General features: G+C 38.0%; 3 protein-coding genes and 1 pseudogene across 6 annotated transcripts; 2 read left to right on the forward strand and 2 right to left on the reverse strand.

Moving 5' to 3' along the window:
• Positions 1-1,819: 1,819 nt before the first annotated feature.
• LOC143882687 (acyl-acyl carrier protein thioesterase TE3, chloroplastic-like) lies at positions 1,820-8,167 on the forward strand. Of its 2 annotated transcripts, none has more exons than XM_077386137.1 (5): positions 1,820-2,130; positions 2,708-2,808; positions 7,249-7,358; positions 7,526-7,660; positions 7,752-8,167. In XM_077386137.1, exons 1-5 carry the CDS (start codon positions 1,928-1,930, stop codon positions 7,869-7,871), a joined length of 669 nt encoding a protein of 222 aa, XP_077242252.1. In that variant the 5' UTR covers positions 1,820-1,927; the 3' UTR covers positions 7,872-8,167. The 2 variants fall into 2 exon arrangements, with proteins under 2 accessions (XP_077242252.1, XP_077242253.1); XM_077386138.1 differs by having other exon boundaries at positions 1,827-2,130; positions 7,565-7,660.
• Positions 8,168-9,896: 1,729 nt separating this feature from the next.
• LOC143884302 (universal stress protein A-like protein) lies at positions 9,897-15,176 on the forward strand. 3 transcript variants are annotated; one of them, XM_077387800.1, is made up of 4 exons: positions 9,897-10,226; positions 11,007-11,098; positions 11,733-11,851; positions 14,884-15,176. In XM_077387800.1, exons 1-4 carry the CDS (start codon positions 9,998-10,000, stop codon positions 14,960-14,962), a joined length of 519 nt encoding a protein of 172 aa, XP_077243915.1. In that variant the 5' UTR covers positions 9,897-9,997; the 3' UTR covers positions 14,963-15,176. The 3 variants fall into 3 exon arrangements, with proteins under 3 accessions (XP_077243915.1, XP_077243917.1, XP_077243916.1); XM_077387802.1 differs by having other exon boundaries at positions 9,898-10,184; XM_077387801.1 differs by having other exon boundaries at positions 9,901-10,193.
• A 232-nt stretch (positions 15,177-15,408) lies between these two features.
• ENDO2 (endonuclease 2) lies at positions 15,409-18,943 on the reverse strand. Its single transcript, XM_077386139.1, has 9 exons — positions 18,641-18,943; positions 18,272-18,446; positions 17,442-17,543; positions 17,079-17,134; positions 16,890-16,973; positions 16,709-16,801; positions 16,488-16,555; positions 15,826-15,899; positions 15,409-15,739 (listed from the first exon to the last, which is right to left on the reverse strand). The coding sequence occupies exons 1-9, from the start codon at positions 18,746-18,748 to the stop codon at positions 15,645-15,647; spliced, it is 855 nt and encodes a 284-aa protein (XP_077242254.1). The 5' UTR covers positions 18,749-18,943; the 3' UTR covers positions 15,409-15,644.
• On the reverse strand, positions 16,297-16,390 carry LOC143885659 (U6 spliceosomal RNA; annotated as a pseudogene).
• Positions 18,944-22,612: the final 3,669 nt, after the last annotated feature.

Consider the following 22,612-nt stretch of genomic DNA (forward strand, 5'->3'; position numbering starts at 1 on the left):
TTTCCATATCATATATCTGCTAAGAAACATTTACGATCCTTTCAGCTGATTCTAACCAATTTCATTAGTTTTTACGTGTCCCCCTCATAACTTTACTCTACTGATGGTTTTAGTGGTTGAAGCATAACATAACTATGATCAATTTGCAGTTCATCCACGTTCTCTTTGGTGAATGGTTAAATGCAGTCCCTGTTTTCTCTTTTGCATCTTTGAAGTTAGGGCCCGTTTGGATACCGCCCATTTTGTATTTGGATTTGGATTTGAGTTTTGAATACAAAATGAATAGATCCGGCAGCTCATGTAGAGGGAGACAGAGAGGGAAGGGGGTGCTTCCTACTGGAGGGGAGAGGTTGAGGAGCAAAGAGGGTGAAGGAAACTGCCAAATCTTTAGATTTCCAATTTCTTATTTCAAAATTTAGAAATTTGATTTTTTTCACTGTCAGCTGCTGAATTAGAAATCCAAGAATTTGATAATGCAAAAAGGCTGCAAATGTGAGAAATCCAAATCAAAATCTTCTTGGCATCCAAACGGGCCCTTATTGATAGCAATAGATGCTTGAATTATTAGTGTATAATTTGGATCTGTCGCCGTGACTTAATTGTTAACTGATCGAACTTTCTCTGTTCTTGATGTGTTAGTGGCAAGCTGAAACAGGAAAACTACTGTCCAAGGCACAATCTTTTTGAAGTTTATTCAGAAGGGGGCAAAGGTTTGGCCTATATCATATATAATTGGGCAACTGATTTCTCATTTCATTTCTTCTTTCCCTGACAAAGTTCAGAAATCAATTTATAGAGCCATTGCTCTTACTGTATGTAGTGGCAAATAGACCCATTTTGGAATGACTGGTCAAATGATCCACATAAGATAAGATTTTATATGGTGTGTTGCACTAAAGTCCAGTATTTTTCAAAATGTACAGTGGGACCCACTTCGTAGGATAATCCAAACCATTCATTTGTTGGGACACAAACTATAAATAGGCTGTACCCTAGGATGACCCTAACCCTCTGATCTATTGAGGTTTCCATAATGTGCAGTCCTTTAACAGATCGGAAAGAATGTACACTTCATAGGATGATCCAAACCGTTCAATTGTTGGGCTACAACGTACATAGGCTGTATAAAATCTCCACATAAGATAGCCTTTAACTTTAGCTTCTTCGAAAACTACTCTCCTTCTATGTTAGCCCAAATTTTGCAGCATGAGAATATACAGAGCAATTTTATGCGTGAGTAGTTTCTAAATTGAACTGTCTTTAACATAACCATTCAACTACGGGCCTGCAGATGGACTGAATAAAAGGAAGCTTAGCAGAAAATGAGAAATGCTGACATTGAGTTCGGCAATATCATGCCGAACGGATGGTTGGGTTGCTTCCATTTTCCATATAGCAAATTGGCCCACCAGATGAACGGCCTTGATCACTTGGAGCTTTGTAATGTTTTTTCATGTTATATTTTACATGGTGTCACATTTATCTTCTAGGAATTTGGCAATGAGCCACAATTTATAAGGCCTCCCTTACCTATGTACAATGGGACTCACCGTCCATGCCTGCCCAACAACATGTTGGACTGGGCCACCGAAAAGGCATTGGGCGACCATAACTTGGGACTTGGACATGAACTTGATCATGGGACCCTGATTGGTTGTAATCAGTTGGGGCCCACTCAAAAGTAAATAAAACTGCTGGCTACATAATTGTGGACCCTTATGTTTTGAGTTTTTGTACCATCTGTCTCTTCATGATATAATTTCTGTGGGAAGTGATATATTGCCCCCCTTTTCTTCCCTGGGCCACCCCCTTGAGCTAGTGTACCCCGAGGACACGCTAGTCTTTGTATTTTATTTCCTGGATACTCACGCCTGAGGAAGCCTCTCTCTCTCTCTCTCTCTCTCTCTCTGATCGATAGGAGAAGACGATGCAGGCTCTACTCTCCAGCAGGCACGTGACCTTCTCGGTCCCACGTGCCAATTCTACGTCCCATGTCAGCCACAGCTCTGCAGTACAACTCCTTCCCATTTCTCGGCCTTTCCAAAACAGCAAGCCTATCTCTTTTCCACGTTTCCGATGTCTTCCTACCGTGAGGAGCATGCACGCATTTGATTTCCAAGGAGGAAAAGGGTAATTATTATTATTATTATTCTCAGCCGATTCTTTTCTCATTACTCATTTCTCATTTCTCATTTTTGGGGGGCAGTATATCTAATCTGATTGTGAATTGCAAGCATCGTAATAAGACCCACAAACAATTATTTGTAATTCTTTTGAGTATTTAGAGTTTGGAGATGAATTTAATCAGCTTATGAGAGGTTTTAGGTGAATTTAAAAAAATGAATGAATTCGTGAATTTATCGGGTTCTAGGTGCCACCCAATTCGTATCTTTATCAATTTTCATGTGTTTTTATCTTCATTCAAATTTTGGGGATGAATTTGTGGATTTCTGATTTCAGGCTCCACCCAATTTGATACCCTTTGATTGGCTTCTTTTGGGTTATTCTTACTTTTGGATATGATGTTTTAGGTGTCACCGAATTAATTAATTTTTTATCTATTCGTTTTGGGTTTTGTAACCAGAGGGTAGGAACAAAGGCATGGACTTATCAGGTTTTAGAGTTCATCCGAGCCAATTGTTCATTGTTTTCTTTTTATGAGCTTGGATTTGATAGCTGAAGTTGATGCTCCACTTTTTCTTCTCAGGATGAATGAGTTTCTTGATGTGGAGCTCAAAGTCCGCGACTATGAACTAGATCAGTATGGGGTTGTTAATAATGCTGTCTTTGCTAGTTACTGCCAACACGGTGAGGCTTCTCTTCGACTGAATTTTATTACAGATGTTCAATATAGATATAAACTACGCGTCTACGCCACTCCACTAATTTCTTATTTTACGTTAACGCAATGTTTGATTATCTTGGTTGCCCATGGATTTCCTTTTTTCTGATTCCAGAACTACATAGAACTGTTGCAAGAAATGAGCAGTTTGTGTGAAATTTCTTGGATGAAATGAAATTTGTTCTTTTAATGTGTGCAATCTTTTTCCTACATGTGGCAGTTTGGTTCTTCTTTTCTCATTTTTTCCCAGGTTGTTCTTTTCTTGATGTTGTGAATTGCGAAGGCATCAAGTCTGATGTGCACTACTCTAGCGCCGCAAAGACAACTAAGATGAAATTCTAACATCCATCTTTGATGGGGTTCTTGTATAGACCAGTAGTAGAAAATAGTTATTGTATTTCCTATGTGGTGTTAAGAACTTCGGCTTGGATTTTTTAGTTTCGAAACGGGAGCACTGTCACCGAAGAAAAAGAACACATTCATTGCCTTTAGAAACAGAGGCATCCTTACCATTCCTCCTCCATTGAATGAGGTCGATCTTGTTGTCTAGTGCAATTTTCCCCATCCTCACCTTTTTCTCTTAGAGACTCGATTATTCCTTTCTTTCTATAAATGCCATATCAGAGCACATGACACCATTCACCACAAAGCCTTTCCATGTCACCAGACAGTCACCAAACAGTCACATGACACCATTCACCACAAAGCCTTTCCATGTCACCAAACGGTCCCCCACTCCAATCCAGAATGATGTTCTTAATAGAACTTTAAAGGGGTCACTATAGTTCAAAGCTTTTAATGATGTGCATCCAAAGATGATAAGAGAAAGGACAATGTACCAAATAAGTTCTCTAAAGATTCTTCAATGTTCTTGCAAAGGACACGCCAACTCACAAGACGAATTTTTCTCCTTTTCAAGTGGTCACTTGCATTGATCTTTTTGTTGCCACCGTCCAAGCGAAAGCTGCCACTCAGGCAGGAACCTTAGATTTTCATACCCTCGCCCATTGAGATTCTTCCCTGTTTATTGAGGCCAACCTGTAAAAGAAAGATCGAACCGAGAAATAGATAGAAGGATCCGGCATAGACTCACAAATTGACCACCATGCATGCGAGCCTTTTATTTTCTGCCACTAGAATCCAAGCATCGATCTCCTTGAGAAAAGAGAATTCATGAGACAACTTTCTTTCGGTGGCATGTAGTTATTCAGAAAACATTTTGTAAATCCAAGAGAGATATGCAGTAGGAATTTGAAATTTTTGTCACCAATTTTTCTTTTCTAGGCAAATGATGGTGCAGACTCATATCCTGATGATTTTTGGATCCACCTTTTGCGAGAGAAATAGGAAAAGTGAGTGAGCAAGGTTATTATCTGTGTAGGGTGGTTCAAAAATTATGAGGTTGCCCAATGTGGGATGCAAGAAACAAATAATTGAAATCCTTTATTATGAATCTATGATTTGTGGTTAGAGATGGCCAGAAAATACTTTCCTAGCTAGTGGATAGTGTAGAGTCTGCCATTGTTCTGTTCTAATATTTTTTGTATGGCAATTATTTGTGCTACTAGGCTTCATAACTTTTTGGACCTCTTTGGCTTTGAATGGCATGGTGCCATTCAACTCACAAAGGATTCCCTTGTAGAGTTTTAGTTGTATTCTTGTCTCTCCAATGAGAGCCAGAAGACATCTCTGTACCTCTCACAAGTTATAAAGATGAAAGTTGTCGGTCATTTGAACTTGGCATCCAGTGAAATCTTCTTTTTACCAATGCTTAGACCAAACCAGCTCCTCTCCTTTTCCATCATTTTGGTATTCAAAAGCATCACTAGGAACCCTGTCCCATTATTACCGGGGTCGCCATCCCACCTTCCGACCCACGATCTGGGGTTGCACGATCCCAAACGTGATTCGTTTGTGACCTGGACCACAAAAAATGGTGACCCGCGGGAGAGAAAAAAATGAGATGCACATATGTTGCGAGAGCGAAAGAAAGGGAAGAAGGCAGGAAGGAAATCAAAACAAGCACCCTTTCCAATTTTCTGCAGCCAAAATAACTGCTTTGGCTATTGTTGAGAGAGAGAGAGAGAGAGAGAGAGAGAGAGAGAGAGAGAGAGAGAGAGAGAGAGAGCATTGGTTTGTAAGGGCATACCTTCAATATTTTTCTTGGACGGCAAGTTTAGACGACCAAAACGTCACCAATGAGGATAGATTTTCCCTTCTCTTCACGTTCTTTGCATCGCTGATTTCATTGATTTCATTGCTTGCTGCGCATTTTGGTACTAGTTGGTTTTCTTAATCTTCTCTTCCTTTTTTCATATGGGCTTTTTAATGGCAACTTTCTTTTCCTCTTTTATTCATATGGGCTTTTTAATATCTGCCTGGTGGTTTGTGAGGGCAGAAGAATAACAGAGGTTTTTTTAATGACAACTTCCCTTTCTTTTCTTTCCTTTTTTTTGAAAAGAGTGGAGGGAATGCTCAAAATGTGAAAGGCAGAGTTGAAATTCCCTAGGTATGGGTTTTTTAATGGTAACTTCCCTTACCTTACAGCCCGCCGCTCCACCCCCCGGCAATTAGTCGGGTAGTTCAAAAAGAAAAGCGATGATTCTGGAATCGAAAACTCGCATTTGATCCTTCTTTGGGGAAGGCGTAGAGCGTGGAAGGAAGGCGCAGAACTTTGAAGGACTTAAGTACAGAGACAGAATGAAGAATGCCTAACACTAAAGATACTCCTAGTTATTAGGTCCCCTCCATAGATTTTCTGAAATGACAAGAATAGCTGACCCAAATCTTAATACAATAAAATTTATAAATCGTAAGATATACTCACACGCCGATATTCACACCCCTGTTTAGAGAGAAAGAGTGTACTGATGCGACCCGAATTAGCACTCCAAAATGACCTGCGACCTCAAATAGCAAACATATTTAACCTACCCTCATCGTACTGCATACCAAAGTACCATCATACCCCATACCCATTCCACCGTGTACCAGAACGAACTGCACTCCTAGTAACATTCCCTGTCCTTTTGTTTCCAATTGTGGTGAAAGCAGCACAAGGATGGGAAACTGCAGGGTTAACTATGATCAGAACTCCAAAATTGACCAGAGATGAGTAGTTATGGATTCAACATTGAATCTCCAAAAGCAAGCACTGAAATCGTCTTATGTTAGAGAGATAACCATTTCAAGAACAAGGAGCTTGTAACAATACATTAAGAGTAATCCTGTGTTATACTTTTAGTTGTGGTGAAAACAGCTCTAGGTAATGGGGTGAAGGGTCAACCGAAGACACTGCTGGGTTAAGGATGATCAGAACTCCAAAGTTGTTCCAAGATGAGTACTTACAGATTCAACAATGAATCTCCAATTGCAAACTCTGAAATCATACGTTGCTACTGGTAACAGTAACAGTGGATTAAGACTACATATCTTTTGAGAATGTTAACCAATTTCACTAGAAATAGAAAAAAATTACAAGGGCTAAAGCTTCCCAAAAGAAAACGACAAGTGGGGCAGAGGTTGCCTCTCAAAAAGAAATGCTGCCAAAGCATAAGTGATTTCATTAGCCTCCCTTAACGTATATTTAAACATGATGCTCCCCTCCCTCGCTATGTTGATGATCTCCTTTATTGTGAATCCCAAGTGCCAATCGGAGTGGCATTCGTGTATCAACTAACCTGAAGTATTTTTCACATGTAAACTCGAAACATTTTTCACTTGAAGCAAATACCTAAAGCCTGGTTCAATAAAGTCTAGTTGGTTCAATAAAGTCTAGTTGTTTCACTCGCAAGGATTTGTTGCCTGATATACTGAGCCATATGCTTTAGTTAATTATTCCCTTGAAGGAATAGTTGCATGTTTGTTAGGTCATCTAGGTTCGCCTTCATCTTTCTCGTGTTTCATGCATTAGATTTTATGGATGGATACTTTTCGCATGGAAGTAGTTTTGGTATTTCATTTGAAGAGCCTCACACCCCTGACTTTTCACAAGCTAACGTCAAAGCTTTAATACTTATTGCAACTATGGTTTATCTCCTTATGATTCTGGATATAATTGTCTTATCCCGTAATGTTTTAGATCTTCCCTAGGTTCCATCGAATGACTTTGAGATAGACTTTATACCCTAGTTTTTCTTCGCTCCTAAGCGAATAGAATATGCCGGGGTCTTCTGTATGATATGCTATTAACTTTTCAGAAATACTAAAACTAATGGTTCATCCACAATTTATTTCTCTGCCTAGACATGCCATCTAATTATAACCATTCTTTCCTGCCATAATTTTTTGTTGCACTACCTTCTTTGTAACATTTTTACAATGATTCCCTGTTTTCGGTGCCTCATCATAAAAAATATATTCTATGCCTTGAAGATTCTTCTCATATGTTCCTTGAAATTGAACAGGTCGTCATGAACTCCTTGAAAGGATTGGCTTGAACGCAGATGCAGTTGCTCGCACAGGTGATGCACTTGCACTATCAGAGTTGTCTCTCAAATTCCTTGCACCTCTAAGGGTATACCTTCTTATCCAATCTTAAACATCTGAAAGTCATTACCATCTGCAATTTCTCAAACAATTAGCTCACTTAATATGTTGCTTCAGTTCTATGCATCCAATTTCAAAACTAAATTTTGTAGCTGCTAAAACCAATTACATTTTTATTCTACAATCTACACCCAGAGCCCTGTAACTGTTCTAATGGTGTTCATGCACAGCCAGAGTGGTGAGAGGTTTGTTGTGAAGGTAAGGATCTCTGGCTCCTCTGCCGCACGCTTGTTCATCGAGCATTTCATCTTCAAGCTACCAAATCAAGAGGTCGGAATTTGTTTTTAAGCCTCTTCGCCTCTGATTATTTCTTAATGAAACCCTTTATTCATACTAAAATCTCTAGTTCATTTTGGTTTAGCCCATTTTGGAAGCAAAGGCGACAGCTGTGTGGCTCGACAGAAATTATCGGCCAGTACGCCTTCCATCAGAAATTAGATCCAAGTTGGTTCAGTTTATTCGCCATGAAGAGGCAAACTGATTTACCACCCTATGATATTGTGCAGAGGTGGCAAAGAGAGTCCTAATTTTCCAATAGTTATTGAGGTTTGCTAGCTGCAGACCAATTGTGGTGGCCATTCATGTGGCATTGTTTACTGTGGTTGGAACTGTTAAAAAAGTGGGCTTCACCGTGGACTGGAACATGGGGCAAAAATTGCACCACTCTGATGATTATAACCATTGATCAATTACTTTTGCCCCTCAAATGTGAAACATTAGCCCCTCTATCATGGGGCACAAACTGAACTTATGATGATCTACATGTTTGTTCTACAAGTTCAACGGTCTTGATTGCACATGCAAGTCCCCATATGGGACCCATAATTGATCGTCACCATTGATCCAAATCTTCACTGTACACGTGTATTCTGCTTGTAACTTTAATATGCTTGACCTATAAATGACAATTAACCAGTCACAAAGTTAAGATTTGAGAATAAATCGGCGAGGAAAATATTTGGAAAATTCCGGAAATGTTTGGTTATAACCAAGGTTTTAAATTTCGACCGATTTCGGTCAACACCGGAACCGAAATTTAAAACCTTGATTATACCTAGGGAAAATTCAGAAATATGTTTTCTCTGTATTAGCTTAATAGCTTGGCTGTTACACACATATTTACTATATGTACTTTTTCTAACTTAGACACAACAAGAAATAGTGAAGAATGTTAGATTAGGGTCTAAGTTCTGCTTCGGTTTTTTTTTTTTTTTTTTGGGGGGGGGGGGGGGGGGAGGGGGGATTTACAAATAGTATATGAGTAAAGTGATGAATTATTGGTTCAAATCACATTTAAATCAGAAAATTTGGGTTTCATTCGTTCTGCAATTAAATCAAGAAATTTGAGATATTTTGAATTATTCATATTTAAGCTTCAACCAGCTCAAAGAGGGTCTGATCCAAAGGACTTGGAGTATTTGAAGTTTTTCCCAAAGATGACTGAACTTCTACCATTTGGTTTCGAAATGAATGTTAGCCCCCAAATGGTAGAAGAAGGAGATCTAAGCAGACGCTTGATTTTGAGAAAGGGTACCATCCCAAACCAGGAGTGTTAAGGAAATTTCGTACAAGTTAACCCCTCTTTCGATTTCTCCTTTTTCAGGAGAGAAGTGTCACCTCCTATGAATTAAATGAAAAGACAAATTCAGCAATGAGTTGGCTCTTCTCTCTTGAAACATAGGGGCATCTAAATAAACATCATGTGAAAATTTATGCAAGTGCGTACGATGTGTAATGAAATTAAATTTTGAGCACCGTGAATCCGTTTTGTGAAAAAATATGGTGTCCGACCGTCAAGTGCCGTCAAAATGGTACCGCCATCCAAGAGCAGCGCACTTTTTAAGATGCTGATGTTGGATTAAATATCAAGGGTGGTACGTTTTACATGCCACCTTAACGGGACTTCATGGTCGGCCACTACATAATTTATCGGGAGCTCAGGTACCCATAAAGCAAAAAAATTAAAAATTTTTTTTTTTTTGAAAAGGGCCAAATCATTCCTAATATTACTCTCGTCTTTATTTCCCACACCGGATCCTGTTTTGAAAGTGTTTCCTTTATGGGTTTTGTTAACAAGCGCCATTGAAAATGTAAATGTACATATTGTTTGAGGGAAAAAAAAAAAACTCAAAAGCCACGTAAATTTATTATAAATGTAATAAATTTACATTTTCAATGGACCATTTTTGTACATTTGCATTTTTAATGCACCTTAACAGGGAAAACCCTTCCTTTATAATGAAGTGGATCAGTTGTCAAGGTTCTCCTTTCAATAAGACAAATTCAGCCGTCCCTCTTTTGCATGCGCGAGAGAGACTTTGGATGCCACAGAAATGAGGTGGTGTGTGAGATGGAGAGTGGAAAAGAGCCCACGGAAATGAAAATATAGAGAAAGAGCGGTGTGAGACGTGGCGTGCTCAAAAAGGAAGAAGCTGACACATAAAGCTCGCGTTTATCTCCACGTCAGTCTTTCCGTTACAAATCGCCATCTTTTGTCCCAAGTCACCACACAAAACAAACCCTGGAAATACTTATTCTTCCCTTTCCCGCAACTACAAGAGACAGGCTTCACTTGTTCTTCTGCGGGAAAGAAACCAAAGCCTAGAAATGGCGGGGGAAGAAGAAACGAGTGAGAAGAAGGTAATGTTGACGATCGATGAGAGCGAGTTCAGTCTCTATGCTCTTGAGTGGGTTCTAAACAACCTACGTGAATCCATCTCTCCACCCTCACACCTCGTTATCTACAATGTTCAGCCTCTCTACAACCTTGGATACGTCTATGCCGCATCTCTTGGTACTGCTTGTAAGTTCCCTGCTCTACTTCTTTTATCCAACAGTTACGTATTCTTTGCTTTTTCATTTTTTTTTCCTTTCTCTTGAGTTTGGGTTCAGTTATGATTCAGTTTCTGTTGCAGAAAAGTGGGTTCTTGTTAGTTTTACTTTTTAACCCCCCTCAGTTAGAGCATGAATTTTTGTGGATTTTCATCCATTTTAGTTTAGTGGTTATTTTCCTTTTCTGTGATGGCACTGTAAGGGGTTTGATATCGGCGCGATTTGATTGAATTTCGGCCCCTTTTGGATTGCAAGAAAACATTTTATGATGGATTTTTTCTTTTCTTTCCATGATTTAGAGGAAACTGATATTGTTATGGTTAATTTAGAGGGATATCATCATAAATTGAAGTTCACTCTACAAGAAAATAGAATAGGGTTGGTTCAAGTTTTTATTTTTCATGTGTAAAAAGAGTAGGGGATTGTAGAAATATTTTTCCATTCCAAACTTTTCTAGAAAATTTTATGGACAAAAACAAACCATTGAAAGGAAGTTAGCCAAACTAAGTTAGGATTGCAATTTTCCTATAAAATAGGGAATACGTTTGATTTTGAAAAAAAATCCATGGAAAAGTTAGCCAAACGCTGGAAAACTCAATTATGCTGGGATTTTATCTTTTGAATAGATTTTATGTGTGGGAGAAGGATTGAAGGGGTCTGAGCACTGGTGGGATATTGGTTTTACTTTCTCTCTGTTTTGCTCTTCACGTTTTTCTGTTGTCGTTGTTTGGGAAACGGAGATTTGTGCAGAAATAACTAATATTTTAGTCTTTATGTATCGCAGCTCCGGAGTTGATTCAATCTATCCAAGTGTATCAAAAGAAGATTTCATTGGCTCTCTTAGAACGAGCAAAGGAGATCTGTGTGAAAGCAGGGGTATGAGTATTTTCCTTTGCTCTTTTTACTGAAAGTCAGTGTAGCTGGTAAAAGAGTGGCATATCATTGTTTAGAGGTTCTTAGCCGTAGGCCCTGTTCGTTTCGGATTTTGAGAATTGATTTGGAGTTCAAAGATGGTTATTAGATTTTGAGCCTATTATTCAATTTTTGACTCAAAATCAATTTTCTAAATCTAAAATGAACACAGGCAGGGAACATGTCCCTTTCTGGCATGTAATTCAAGTGTTTAGTGCTTTGATGAAATATTCATTCACTTTTACATGAATTTAGTAGCAGTCAACTTAAACCATCCCTGTTCTTTGTTAAATAAATATTAGAGGATAGAGCTGCCCATGGAGAGTAGAAGAGATTTCATCAAATACTTCATATGCTTTGATCATTGAAACACATTTGTGACATAATAGCTTATAACCCATATCATTGTCTCTTGTCCATTTCATTAACAAGGGAAGGGATTAGATTATCCCTTTTATTATGTCAGATGCTACTGCCTGCTCAGTGGGTAGCTCTTTCATCTTCCACATATATCCAAACATGCAAGCATGCCAACACAAACATCTATCTTCCAAACCTACGGTTATTGAGTGTAGGATTCATTGTTTGCTCACTACAGGTCACTCCAGAGTTAATTACGGAAGTAGGAGAGCCAAAAGAGGCTATATGTGAGGCAGTTGAAAAATTGAAGATCAATCTACTTATCTTAGGTAGCCGTGGCCAGGGAGCCCTGCAGAGGTTAGTTACCTGTTGCTTTCTAAATTTGGCCAAATAAAATAGTGAATGCTCACTGCTTCTTTTAGTTGTTTCAAACAATATTTGGTTATGCATTTGCGACTCAGTTACTGGGATGGGTTTCAGCCAAGGCCCCATCCGTTTCAGATGATGCCAACCGATTGTCAGACGAAAACCTATTATTGGAGAAATTTGAGTCCAATAATAGGTTTTGGACTTACAATCGGTTGTCATAATCTGAAACAAACAGGGCGCAACTAATATTACTTAATAAGATTAAATATCTTAGGTAACCATGGCCAGGGAGCCCTGCAGATGTTAGTTACCTGCTGCTTTCTGGATTCGACGAAATGAAATAATGAAATGGCATGGTGCCTTTAATGCTCGCTGCTTCTTTTAGTTATTTCAAATAGTATTCTGTTATGCATTTGCGACTAAGTTACTGTCACAGGTTTCCTCCAACTAATATTACTTAATAAGATTTAAGATTTTGTGAATGCTACTTCTAGTTGATACACAGCATTATGTTTCAAATAAAATAGAATAACATAAGCAGTGCCACAAATTTACTCTGAAACACTAATAATTGTTGAAAACCATGAGATGGTACTACTCTTAGGGTGGAATAATTTCTATGCAGCTTATTTCAATGAACATCATATGCTTGATACATATCCACTACCTTGTAGTAGTAAATGTGCTCCCCATGCATTGTAATGCGACGTGACATCACATGGATGGCAATATAAGTGAAACACAACATAAATCATTTTGGGATACAACATAATGATTTGGCCGCTGACTTGTGGGCGGACATCATTTTGTTGCACCATTTTCAAATCTCATTTTCGTTATTTCACGGAAACTTTCCTGTGCACGTGATAAACAAATGCACAGAACTTCCAAAAGAAATATGAATCTTTCAAAACCCATGCAGTCAGAGAGACACTTCAGAAAATCAATTCACCTGATAGGAAATTTCACCATATGGGTAGAACCCTATGTCTATTGCAGAGAGCTATCTGAGACAACTCACTCTTATACTTACAAGAACTCGTCGACTTTCTGATATGCAAAATTCATTAACTTTCTGATTGACAAAATTCATGATCTTCAAGTAACTTATGACTGCAGTCCGAAAATGTGCTATGGTAAGATTTTTTTTTTTTTTTAAATTGACTATAGTAAGGATTTTCATTCACTTACAAAGATCTTGTGAAGCAACCAGACAACACAACCCATGGACGGCAACTTTCTTTCGGAAGAGAGCATAGAATAGGTTGGTGTGAACCTTAAAAATTGTGAAACTAACAGTTACTCCAAAAGCTGATGGATATGGCTTTATTTTCTATACTTTAACACCTCACATGTGGCCCCTCTTTCTAGGGTTGGTCTACACGTGGCACATGTGGCCCTCTTTTGGGTGTGGCCATTTCATGTGGATTCTTGCTATCAAGGAGGTTTGAAATCAGGACCTTTGGCTCTAATACCATGTGAAACTACTAGTTACTTGAGCTTTTGGAGTAACTGGTAGTTTCACATGGTATCAGAGCTCAGGGTGTGGTAACCCTGGTTTGCCTCTGAGGGCGGAAATGTCCCTAGGGGAAGATCCCGGAACCCAGTGTAGTTTTATGTTCCCATGTTGCCTCCACATGGAGGGGCGAGATTGCCCATGTTGCTTCGGTGTGTGGAGGGGCAAAAGCAAATCATCCCACATCGGAAAAAACGGGTGGATGTGGATGGGCTATAAGGGAATGTGCACCCTCTATAACGGCTACCCGGTTAAATTCCCTACAAAAATAAAATATAAGCATTCAACCCATAAAAATAGATCATCTGTTATTCCAATATGTTTCTCTCATAATATGATTAGGTGTGCCTGTCATGCAATCTTGTTCCCACCATTCTAAAAGAAAGATATAAATAAAAAAATCTTGCTCCCAACTTTTTGCAATCCTGACAATCCATATGTATGTGACCTACCTCAGGTTTCCCAGGGCCCAAAATCGACCATGTTTGGACAATCCTATGTTCAATCGTGATGCTGCAATTGGATGCAAAAAATGATAATGCTGGCTAATGTCATGATTTAGCGGCTAAAGCTCACCAATTGGATGGTCGGGATTTACCAAACAGACTGGTTTTTGCCATCTATAGTCTTAATTGAAAATTATGCCACACGCGCCTCATGTACGGAGGGGGCAACTGAAAAATAAAAATAAATAAATAAAACCAAATCACGTGACTGGTCTTAGTAAAAAACTCAATATATAAATGAAGGTCTAAACTAACTGTGCAACTGCATGCAGATATGCAGAAAAAACAGAATACAGGGAAACAGAGGAATTTTCAATGCAAGTTTCCCCGTTTGTTCTCCATGATATGAAGCATTCTCACTATATACGATCATTGAATGTTGATATTACCGAATTGATCATTAACAACTACCAGCTATTGCTGAATGTTGTAAAATCGAAAAGGAGGAAATCAATGGACTCTCACAAGTTGCATGATTTTTCTTTTCATAAACCCTCAGGATCAAAATATTACTAGCCAAATTGAATATGCTCAACGGTTTCCACACAATAATGAAGGTACTTGTGTTCATAACAACTGATCATCGCAATTTGCTCTCATGATAAATTTGGTTCATATGTGTGAATCTTGCCTTTATAGTATATACTGCATCCATACACTTTGAGAACACACATAAATTATTCATTGTTTTATATAACTTTCTCATTTGAGTCATCTGATATTATTGTGTGCCTCCTTACCAGTAGTAATTGTTTTATATAACTTTCTCATTTGAGTCATCTGATATTATTGTGTGCCTCCTTACCAGTAGTAATCTGCCATACTGTTTTGGTTCGTTAGGCCATTGGTAGTACATAGGAAACATGCATTATGCTACTGCATGGCTTGATTTGATCTGGAAATGAGGGTATACTTTTCTGTTATTCTTTGAAATTCCCAGGTGTGTAGAAATTGATTGTTTTCCTGTTTGGATCCTAAATTTGAATGTGATGAAACAGGGTTTTCTTGGGCAGTGTGAGCAACTACTGTGTGCATAATGCCAAGTGCCCTGTTCTTGTTGTGAAGAAACCAATGTGAAGGAGAGTCTAATACTTTCCTCACTACCGTGTGCAACATGCCAACTGCCCTGTTCTTGTTGTAAAGAAATCAATATGAAAGAGAGTCTATTCCAAACATGAAATATGATAAGGTGAATATGGGATGTGTTGTTTGTTAATATGCAGTGTGCTTTGCTTATGAAATACTCTGTACATATGAATAGAAAAGGTTCAATTTTATTTAGCCTTGGATCTATTTCCATGTCACATTTGTGTTCCACGTGAGAAAAATATTTTAGTTTTCCGGAAGCATCAAATAAAACAAATTGATCTATAATAAGTGTGTAAACTAACAAAACAAATCTTATTTTATGAACTCATACATTTCCTTATGTGATGTCCACTGGATGTAACAAGTAGTACCGTTGCCACTATCTTTTTCACCAATATTGGAGTATATACGTATAAAAAAACGGCAACAGAAAATTGGATGGATGAGCTATTTTGAAAATCATATCGATTTAGTAGTCTAATTTTCATGCAATAAGGAGTTCCAGATGAAAATGAGAATACTGTTCTGAATCTTGAAAACATATAACGTCAACATTGACATTAAACTCTGCCAACTTTGCTAAAACCCCATGAAGACTAATAGAATCTGGCCTTAAGTTCTTATTCTAAAAAAACCCCATAAAGACTAATAAAACACAGGTCTGGAGGTGTCATCCAAATATTCGATTGAGTGTGGCTGCCAATCGAACTCCAGCTTCAGCTAGCTGCAAATAGACTACCGGTAGACGGGATAGGAAATACTTATCTGCATACAGTTCTCAGATTATCTTTCTTCTCTTGAGAAACAAAAGGAAACATACTGAAAAGAATAATGGTATGGAGTCAGCTTACCTTGTAATACTGAATCTTCAGTTACATTTTTGTATGCCCAATTGCAAGCTGCTGTAATACTTTCGGATGCATATCTGAAAACAACCATACCTTAATCAATCTACGGACTGTTAAATACGAATCTATGAAGCCATTAAAAAAAATATATGAATCTATGGATAGTTGCTTGTTGCTCTTGAAATATGATCATTATGCAGTCTGCCGTACTGCAAAGAAAAAAGCCAGGAAGTGGGGGGCCATGGGAAGTAGGATTAGTTCTATTCACTTTAACATATCTATGCATAGGTTACACATCCAGATTTATTAACTATGAACTATTTTCCAGATGTTTAACATGAATTATCAAGTTAAAAAAAGAGTCATATTGATGCTTAAAAATGTTTTAGTAAATCACTTGAAGTTTGTCTTAGGGGCTCTATGAATATGGCCATCTTTGCCCCCATAAGCGCATTTGTAATCCCTTTGCTTCCTTTAATTTTAGTTACCATTTTAAAAAAATCTTGCCCAGGGACCATGTTAATCTTACCTGTATCATTCCAATTTTATCGGATGTCTCCGAAGAGACAATAAACTGGACATTTTCTTTCTATTTGTACTTACTAAACCATCCAACTCATACCAGAAGACTTGCCACTAAAACTTGTAGCGAATAGAAAACATACATGTCTGGACATGTGGTCTTATTTCCACTGCACGTCTCCCATTTCTTAACTTGATCTGCCCAGTCACCCTGTCATTGGAAACAGTCTAAGACAAATGAACAGAGTTGAAGAAATGGAAGTAAATACTAAAGATGATATGATGTAAAACTTAGTTCTAAGACATTTTTCTTTGCAATTTCTCTAATAGTTGACCATATTTATAGGGTTTTTAAGTATAATACCGTAATATTTTGTTTGATCTCATCAATCAGATCTTCGACACTGGAACTATAAAACCTTTCTTCTGCAGTCTCAATTATGCTGTCATCCCAAACCTATATGATTTACATCATGTTTTCCCTTATTAGTAGTGATCTTTCTTTGGATTATTGCCTGAACTTAGCTACAACTGCGAGAACTCACATGATGGAGAACTGCTTTCCTTGTGTACCAATGAACATTGATGGTATTGCCTCCCCTATCCGAAGTAAAACCTACATGCAATGGCTGGAATTCACCAACCCTGTCAGTCATAATAAGAGAAAACAGGGACCTGAGACTTGAGCTAAAGACAGAAATAATAACAATTTTCAAAGGAAACAAACTTTGAACCTGGTGGATGTCTCCCATGAGGTGAGAAAGGAAGAGAAGTGCTTCTGTTAGATTATCTGGTAGTTCAGTCAGGGATCAGTAATCACATCTCTACTTATTTCAATATGTTTTTGAGTTTGCAATTCCAATTTGGGAATTGATATGTTCGCCCTTTTTTAAAAACTTGGGACGGCCCCCTCTAGTGTATTTATGACTGCTCTTTTACACTAGAAGGGGCTGTCCCAAATAAAGAAGCGGGGCGAATATATCATTTCCCTTCCAATTTACATGAATGATATTGGTTTGTAGAAATGCCTAGAAAGATTCAAGGCACCCACTTCTAAGAACAAATCTGGAGTATAGAGAGGAGTTGAAAGGGTTTACATTGAGAAGATGAATCTCCATAAGTAAGAAGCTGACTGGTGTAATTGTTGATTGCTCCAGAAACACATCTGTCAATTTCTCCCGTTTCATCCTTGCAGTCCCCTGCAAATACAGCTAAATGTGATACTAGTAATTACTGTTGTGTTGTGGTACTGGTAATTACTGTTATGTTGTGGCCGCTCTTATTGTCGTTCTTGCTCTCTGGTTTTGCATTGTCTATTTGTGGTGCGGTTTAGTTTTTGGGTTGTTTTGATTTTTGATTCACATAGATGGATGAATGCATTTAATGGAGAATTATTATCGCCAACATTGGTCATTCCTTGACCTCAATCAGCGAATTAGCTGAAGAATCAAGACCTAGTTTGAATTTGAAAGGACTTGCTTTATTGGCCGAACAAAGAAGAACGAAGAAGACTTGATTCAGACAATCAAATGAAACATTTGAAATTTTTATTTGATCCCGTTAAAACTATCCAAATGATCAAACTATTACTATTAGAAATAAATCGAGAAAATTGACAAAAAGGTTCCTCAATGGTCATATAAATTGACTCAACTCAACTAAGCCTTTGCCCCAAACTAGTTGGGGGTCGGCTAATGAATCTTTGGAAAATTTTCATGAAGAAGGTGAAACGATCTACCCGGCTCAAATTGACAAAGTCTAATCCTGACACTAGTTGGGTTTGTCTACGTGGATTATTTTCTTCCATTCTCTCCGATCCAAGGTCATGTTCTCTGTTATGTTCCTAGCCCTCTAGTAGTTCCTCACTGTTTCTACCCAGTGGTCATATAAATTGAGAAGACAAGAAATTCATGGTGTAGGAACTCACTGTCATACTGGTAGTTGCAGAGTTCATCGGGAGTATCAATGTAATGAAGAGATCTTGACCAGTGATACCGGAATTTCACACGGTCTGCCCACAAACAGAGGCTTGCCAGATCATTATCAGCATAGTCCGGAAGCAGCTGCTTCACAGCATCCGCTGCTGTTTTGCTCAGTCGACTCTAAGAACAGAGGGAAAAGAACTCAGAGAGCGGATATGAAGTAAATAATTAACAGAGAAACACAGCAAACCATAACTAAAATGTATAGAGAAATAAATAGATTAAGCATATGTAAACAATAGCTTGGAAACCCAGTAATTTGAATTTAAAATAAGAAGTTATAGAGGATGATTTGGGATAAGAAATTGAATAACCTGTGCTATCCTGCATACAGTGAAATGCCCATCTATTCCCCAGCCAAGAATGACTGGAAATAATAACATTACTGTGAAGAGAACTGTTATTTTGACGCAGAAAGCCATCTTTACAAAGAAATATGAAGTGAAAAATGATGGGGTGTTCTCTTATAAGAAGAAGAAAGAAGAGCAGAAGAGGGAAGAAATCCAAAGATGATTTGGCATGAGGAACCATGTAATGGCTTTTTGCTTGAACATACCAAAATAAGAATGATTCCAAAATAATCTTCCGTCCGTTGGGACAACAGAGAAGAGGAAGAGGGAGAGAATCCTGCAAGTTTAGATTGTGTTTTTATGACGATAATATCCTTGTCCAAATCATGTCTTTGAAATGCCCAAAATATCATTGAATTATAATTCATGGATTATTGAACATTAATTTAAAATTAAAATGTTCAGTGGGCTAAAAAATCTACTTCATTTAATTATTTGTTGAGAGCATTTTGGGAATGGTAGAAATCAATTAGAAGCTAGTGTAAAGTAAATTGTTTAGTGACATTATTGAATTAAGGGTCTGTAAATATCATCTCCCTTTTTTTATTTAAATTTAAATTTAAATTAGAAAGCTAAAATTAAAATTTTAAAATAAAGTCCCCATTATGAGGGCATTTTGGGAAGAGGAAGCGTCATTTTTGGGAAGGGGGGTTTAGGTGGGAAAGGAAAGTAACGTTGTGGATTTGGAGGCACAGAAGGGAGAAGAAAATGATTATCTTTCGGCGTTTACTATTTTGTCCAGATTTGATACGGTAAAAGCCCCGCACAGCTGGCAGTTTAGATATACAGAAAGGTAAAGTTTGGAAAATGAAATTCCAAAATTGCAATCTTCTTTGGTTGCCGGGTTTTTTTTTTTTTTTGTTCCTGGGAGTTATGTGGGAGAAAAAAACACCCTGGGAGATAGGTGGGGAAAAAAAAGTCCTAGAAGTATCCTGGTAAAATAAAAATCCCATGTTTGGTTGACCGGATTATGATGGGAAGAAAAAAAACCTTTGTTTGGTTGCTTGAACTGTTGGGTAGAAAAAAAATTCTTCTCAAGCTTATTTTTGGTTCCTGAGTTTATTTTTGTTCCTGGGGTTATCTTGGGATGGGATGAAAAGGCAATCATTACAAAAGTGAGATTAAAAAATTCATCCCACAAGTAATCATTACAAGAGTGGGATTAAAATAAACCTAGTGCTAAAAGGCAACCAAACATGGGATGGGACCAAAATATAACTTACTCTCCCACATAACTCCCAGGAACAAAAAAAACTCGGCAACCAAATAGAGCCGACGCTGGAAAATTTGTTTTTCCGGGAAAAACAAATTCCTGACTGGATCTAGGGAAAAAAGAAATTACGGAAGAAGATATTCTACGGAAAGAAAAATTCAGGATTTCGATACAAAATGAATTGTTTTTATTTTCGGAAAAAAATCCAGGAAAATTGAGTTAATTGAAATTTTATTTTTCGTTGACAAAATTATCCATACAAGGTTCAACAAGATTGTTTGTTCACAGGTCCCGGCATAGAGAAAGGTGCTTATATACTTTGCTCAACTGAGAAAAGTATCTCTAGTCGGCCAAACCAAAAACACAGAGGACCCTAGAAGCTAAAAGAGGGTATCCTGAGCAATTGCAATAATTGGGTTCATTGATATTCCTGGTATAGTAGATGCTATCACACATACAATCATACTCAATTCAATGGAATTGTTTGATCTTAAAGGAGATCTTCTATAATTTCGCACGTGAGGGGTTATTTCTTGCTTTCGCCCAGTCATTAATAATTTGATTATTTTTAGATAATAGTAGATAGAAACAACGCTCGTAAGGAGTCCTATTGAAACCAAGAAATATAGGCCTGCCTGCCATCCACACCAGAATAGATGGAGTTTTCCGAAAAAACCTGCTAGTGGAAGAAGACCTCCTAGGGATAAGAGACCTTGTGGAGGTTAAAAATGGACATATTAAAAACACACTGAGCCCACATTGTTTGGATGATCCAAAGCTTTCATTTGATGGACCTTGGCATAGATAGAATGTGCCCAAAAGTTATCTCCATAGGATCATCATAACCCTTCGATTTGTGGAGGTTAAAATGGACGTGTATAAACTCCACAAATCTGTCCATTATTAACCTCACAAATCGAAGGGTTAGGATGATCATATGGAGCTGATTTTTGGCGCACACCCTATCTATGCCAGGGCCTATCAAATAAATGTTTTGGATTATCCAAATAATGCGGGCCCACTGTGTTTTTGGTCGGCAGACTAGAGAAGGTTCTATAGTCGGCAGACTAGAGAAGGTTCTATAGTCGGCCGACTAGAGTCACTTTACTCCAACCCAACTGAGAAAAATTAAAAAGGAAATTGCTGAAAAAAAGAGGTAGTGTCGTTATGCTCCACTTCTTCTGCCTCGTGTATATGATTAGATCCAGTGATCTGACGGCAATTGATCAAATGATTCTATGTCGTTGATCCACTTCTTCATTTACGGTTCAAAGAAATTACACTGTTGATTCTTGTAGTGATTTATCTTTCTCATGGGATGTACGCTCAGGATGGTACCGAGGCCAATCTGATGATGTTCCACAAGATTAACGGTCTTGATTGCCCCAAAATTGCATTTTACAGTTGATCTTAAAATTCAGTTCTTGTGTAGTCTTTTTTTGATGGATAGTCTTTCTCAATTAAAAAATGGAATTTGCTAAAAGACAGGGTCTATTTTACTCTTTAATAAAAGACGCTTATAGGACCTTATGGCAACCATAAGTCGATCAAATGTCATTGATAACACCTTGATCGGATAATCATAGGCCCTTGATTCAACAAGCCTCATTTAATGCTCCTTCGGGAGAAGCTAAACTATTGAACTTTTTTTTTGGGCAATGATAAATTGACTCCCCTAATGGATAAATCGACTCCCCATGTGTCTATCTCTCTCTTCTTTCTCTCTCTAACCTAAGGAGAGAGAAAGACACATGGGGAGTCGATTCATCAATTTGGGGAGTCGATTTATCACTTCCCTTTTTTTTTTGTCCTTTAATCTTACCTAGATGATGTATGTTCAGGATGGGACCTTGATCTCACACACGTGCCCCATCTATGCTCCCGTGTAGAACCTCAAAAATGAGCTAATGATAGTGAAACAAAACCATAGTAGATTGTTCTTTTGGAATCTTTGAAATGTATTCGTGTGCCCTATCCTTAAGCTGATTAATAATCTTCATAGACTCTCATGGTATGTCCTAGATCCCTTTCAAAAAAAAAAAAAAAAGCTTCTACAATGTATTGTCTTAAAACTCATCGTAGAAATTTGTAGTTTAAGTAGTGCAAACAAAAGAAATAGTATGCGGTAGGAAGTACTACTGGTATTGCTTGTAATAAACCATTTTGCTCGTGCAAGAGAATTGTGACTGTCTCAGATTATGTCAACAGTACATGCATCCACAACAACATTAAAGCGTTCATTTGATGGGCCCAGACATAGATAGGGTGTGTCCAAAAAATCAGCTATGTGTGGACGAACCGTCAACTGAGGGAGCCTACCTTATACAAATTGTAACCACAGGGGTCTACTTGTTACTTTTTAAACATCAGGGCTTAAGTAGAATGTGTCAGAAACTACAGGGGTCTAAGTGTATTTTTCCCTTCATTTTTTTCAAGGGAAATTATATCAGCACTGCCGAATTTTGATGATGGCACTCCACACTTTATTAAAAAGTAAGGTATGAGCGGTACCATAGGATGATCCAAACCGTACATTAGATGGGCCACGGCCTAAATAGGTTGTGCCCCAAAAATAATTTCCGATCCTAATCCTCCCATCTCTGGTGAGTTAGGATCAACCTTCTAAGAAAAGGGTATTGTATTTCCTTTTGCTTTTAAATAGAAAAGAGAAATTTTAGGGCAAATGAATCCCTTCTTCCCTTGCAGCTGAAGAGAGGACGAGA

Source organism: Tasmannia lanceolata, unplaced genomic scaffold, assembly GCF_043159265.1.
Source record: "Tasmannia lanceolata isolate RefF3 unplaced genomic scaffold, GAP_Taslan_0.1 ptg000008l, whole genome shotgun sequence".
Lineage (NCBI taxonomy): Eukaryota > Viridiplantae > Streptophyta > Magnoliopsida > Canellales > Winteraceae > Tasmannia > Tasmannia lanceolata.

Coding starts and splice junctions, on each gene's coding strand:
- LOC143884302 (XM_077387800.1), top strand. CDS start 9,998: ATGGCGGGGGAAGAAGAAACGAGTGAGAAGAAGGTAATGTTGACGATC. Junction 10,227..11,006: donor TCTACTTCTTTTATCCAACA/GTTACGTATTCT, acceptor TATGTATCGCAG/CTCCGGAGTTGATTCAATCT. Junction 11,852..14,883: donor GGCCAGGGAGCCCTGCAGAG/GTTAGTTACCTG, acceptor GTGATGAAACAG/GGTTTTCTTGGGCAGTGTGA.
- LOC143882687 (XM_077386137.1), top strand. CDS start 1,928: ATGCAGGCTCTACTCTCCAGCAGGCACGTGACCTTCTCGGTCCCACGT. Junction 2,809..7,248: donor TGCTAGTTACTGCCAACACG/GTGAGGCTTCTC, acceptor GAAATTGAACAG/GTCGTCATGAACTCCTTGAA. Junction 7,661..7,751: donor TCAAGCTACCAAATCAAGAG/GTCGGAATTTGT, acceptor ATTTTGGTTTAG/CCCATTTTGGAAGCAAAGGC.
- ENDO2 (XM_077386139.1), bottom strand. CDS start 18,748: ATGGCTTTCTGCGTCAAAATAACAGTTCTCTTCACAGTAATGTTATTA. Junction 17,135..17,441: donor TGGAGATTCATCTTCTCAAT/GTAAACCCTTTC, acceptor CTGAACTACCAG/ATAATCTAACAGAAGCACTT. Junction 16,974..17,078: donor TCATGGGAGACATCCACCAG/GTTCAAAGTTTG, acceptor GGTGAATTCCAG/CCATTGCATGTAGGTTTTAC.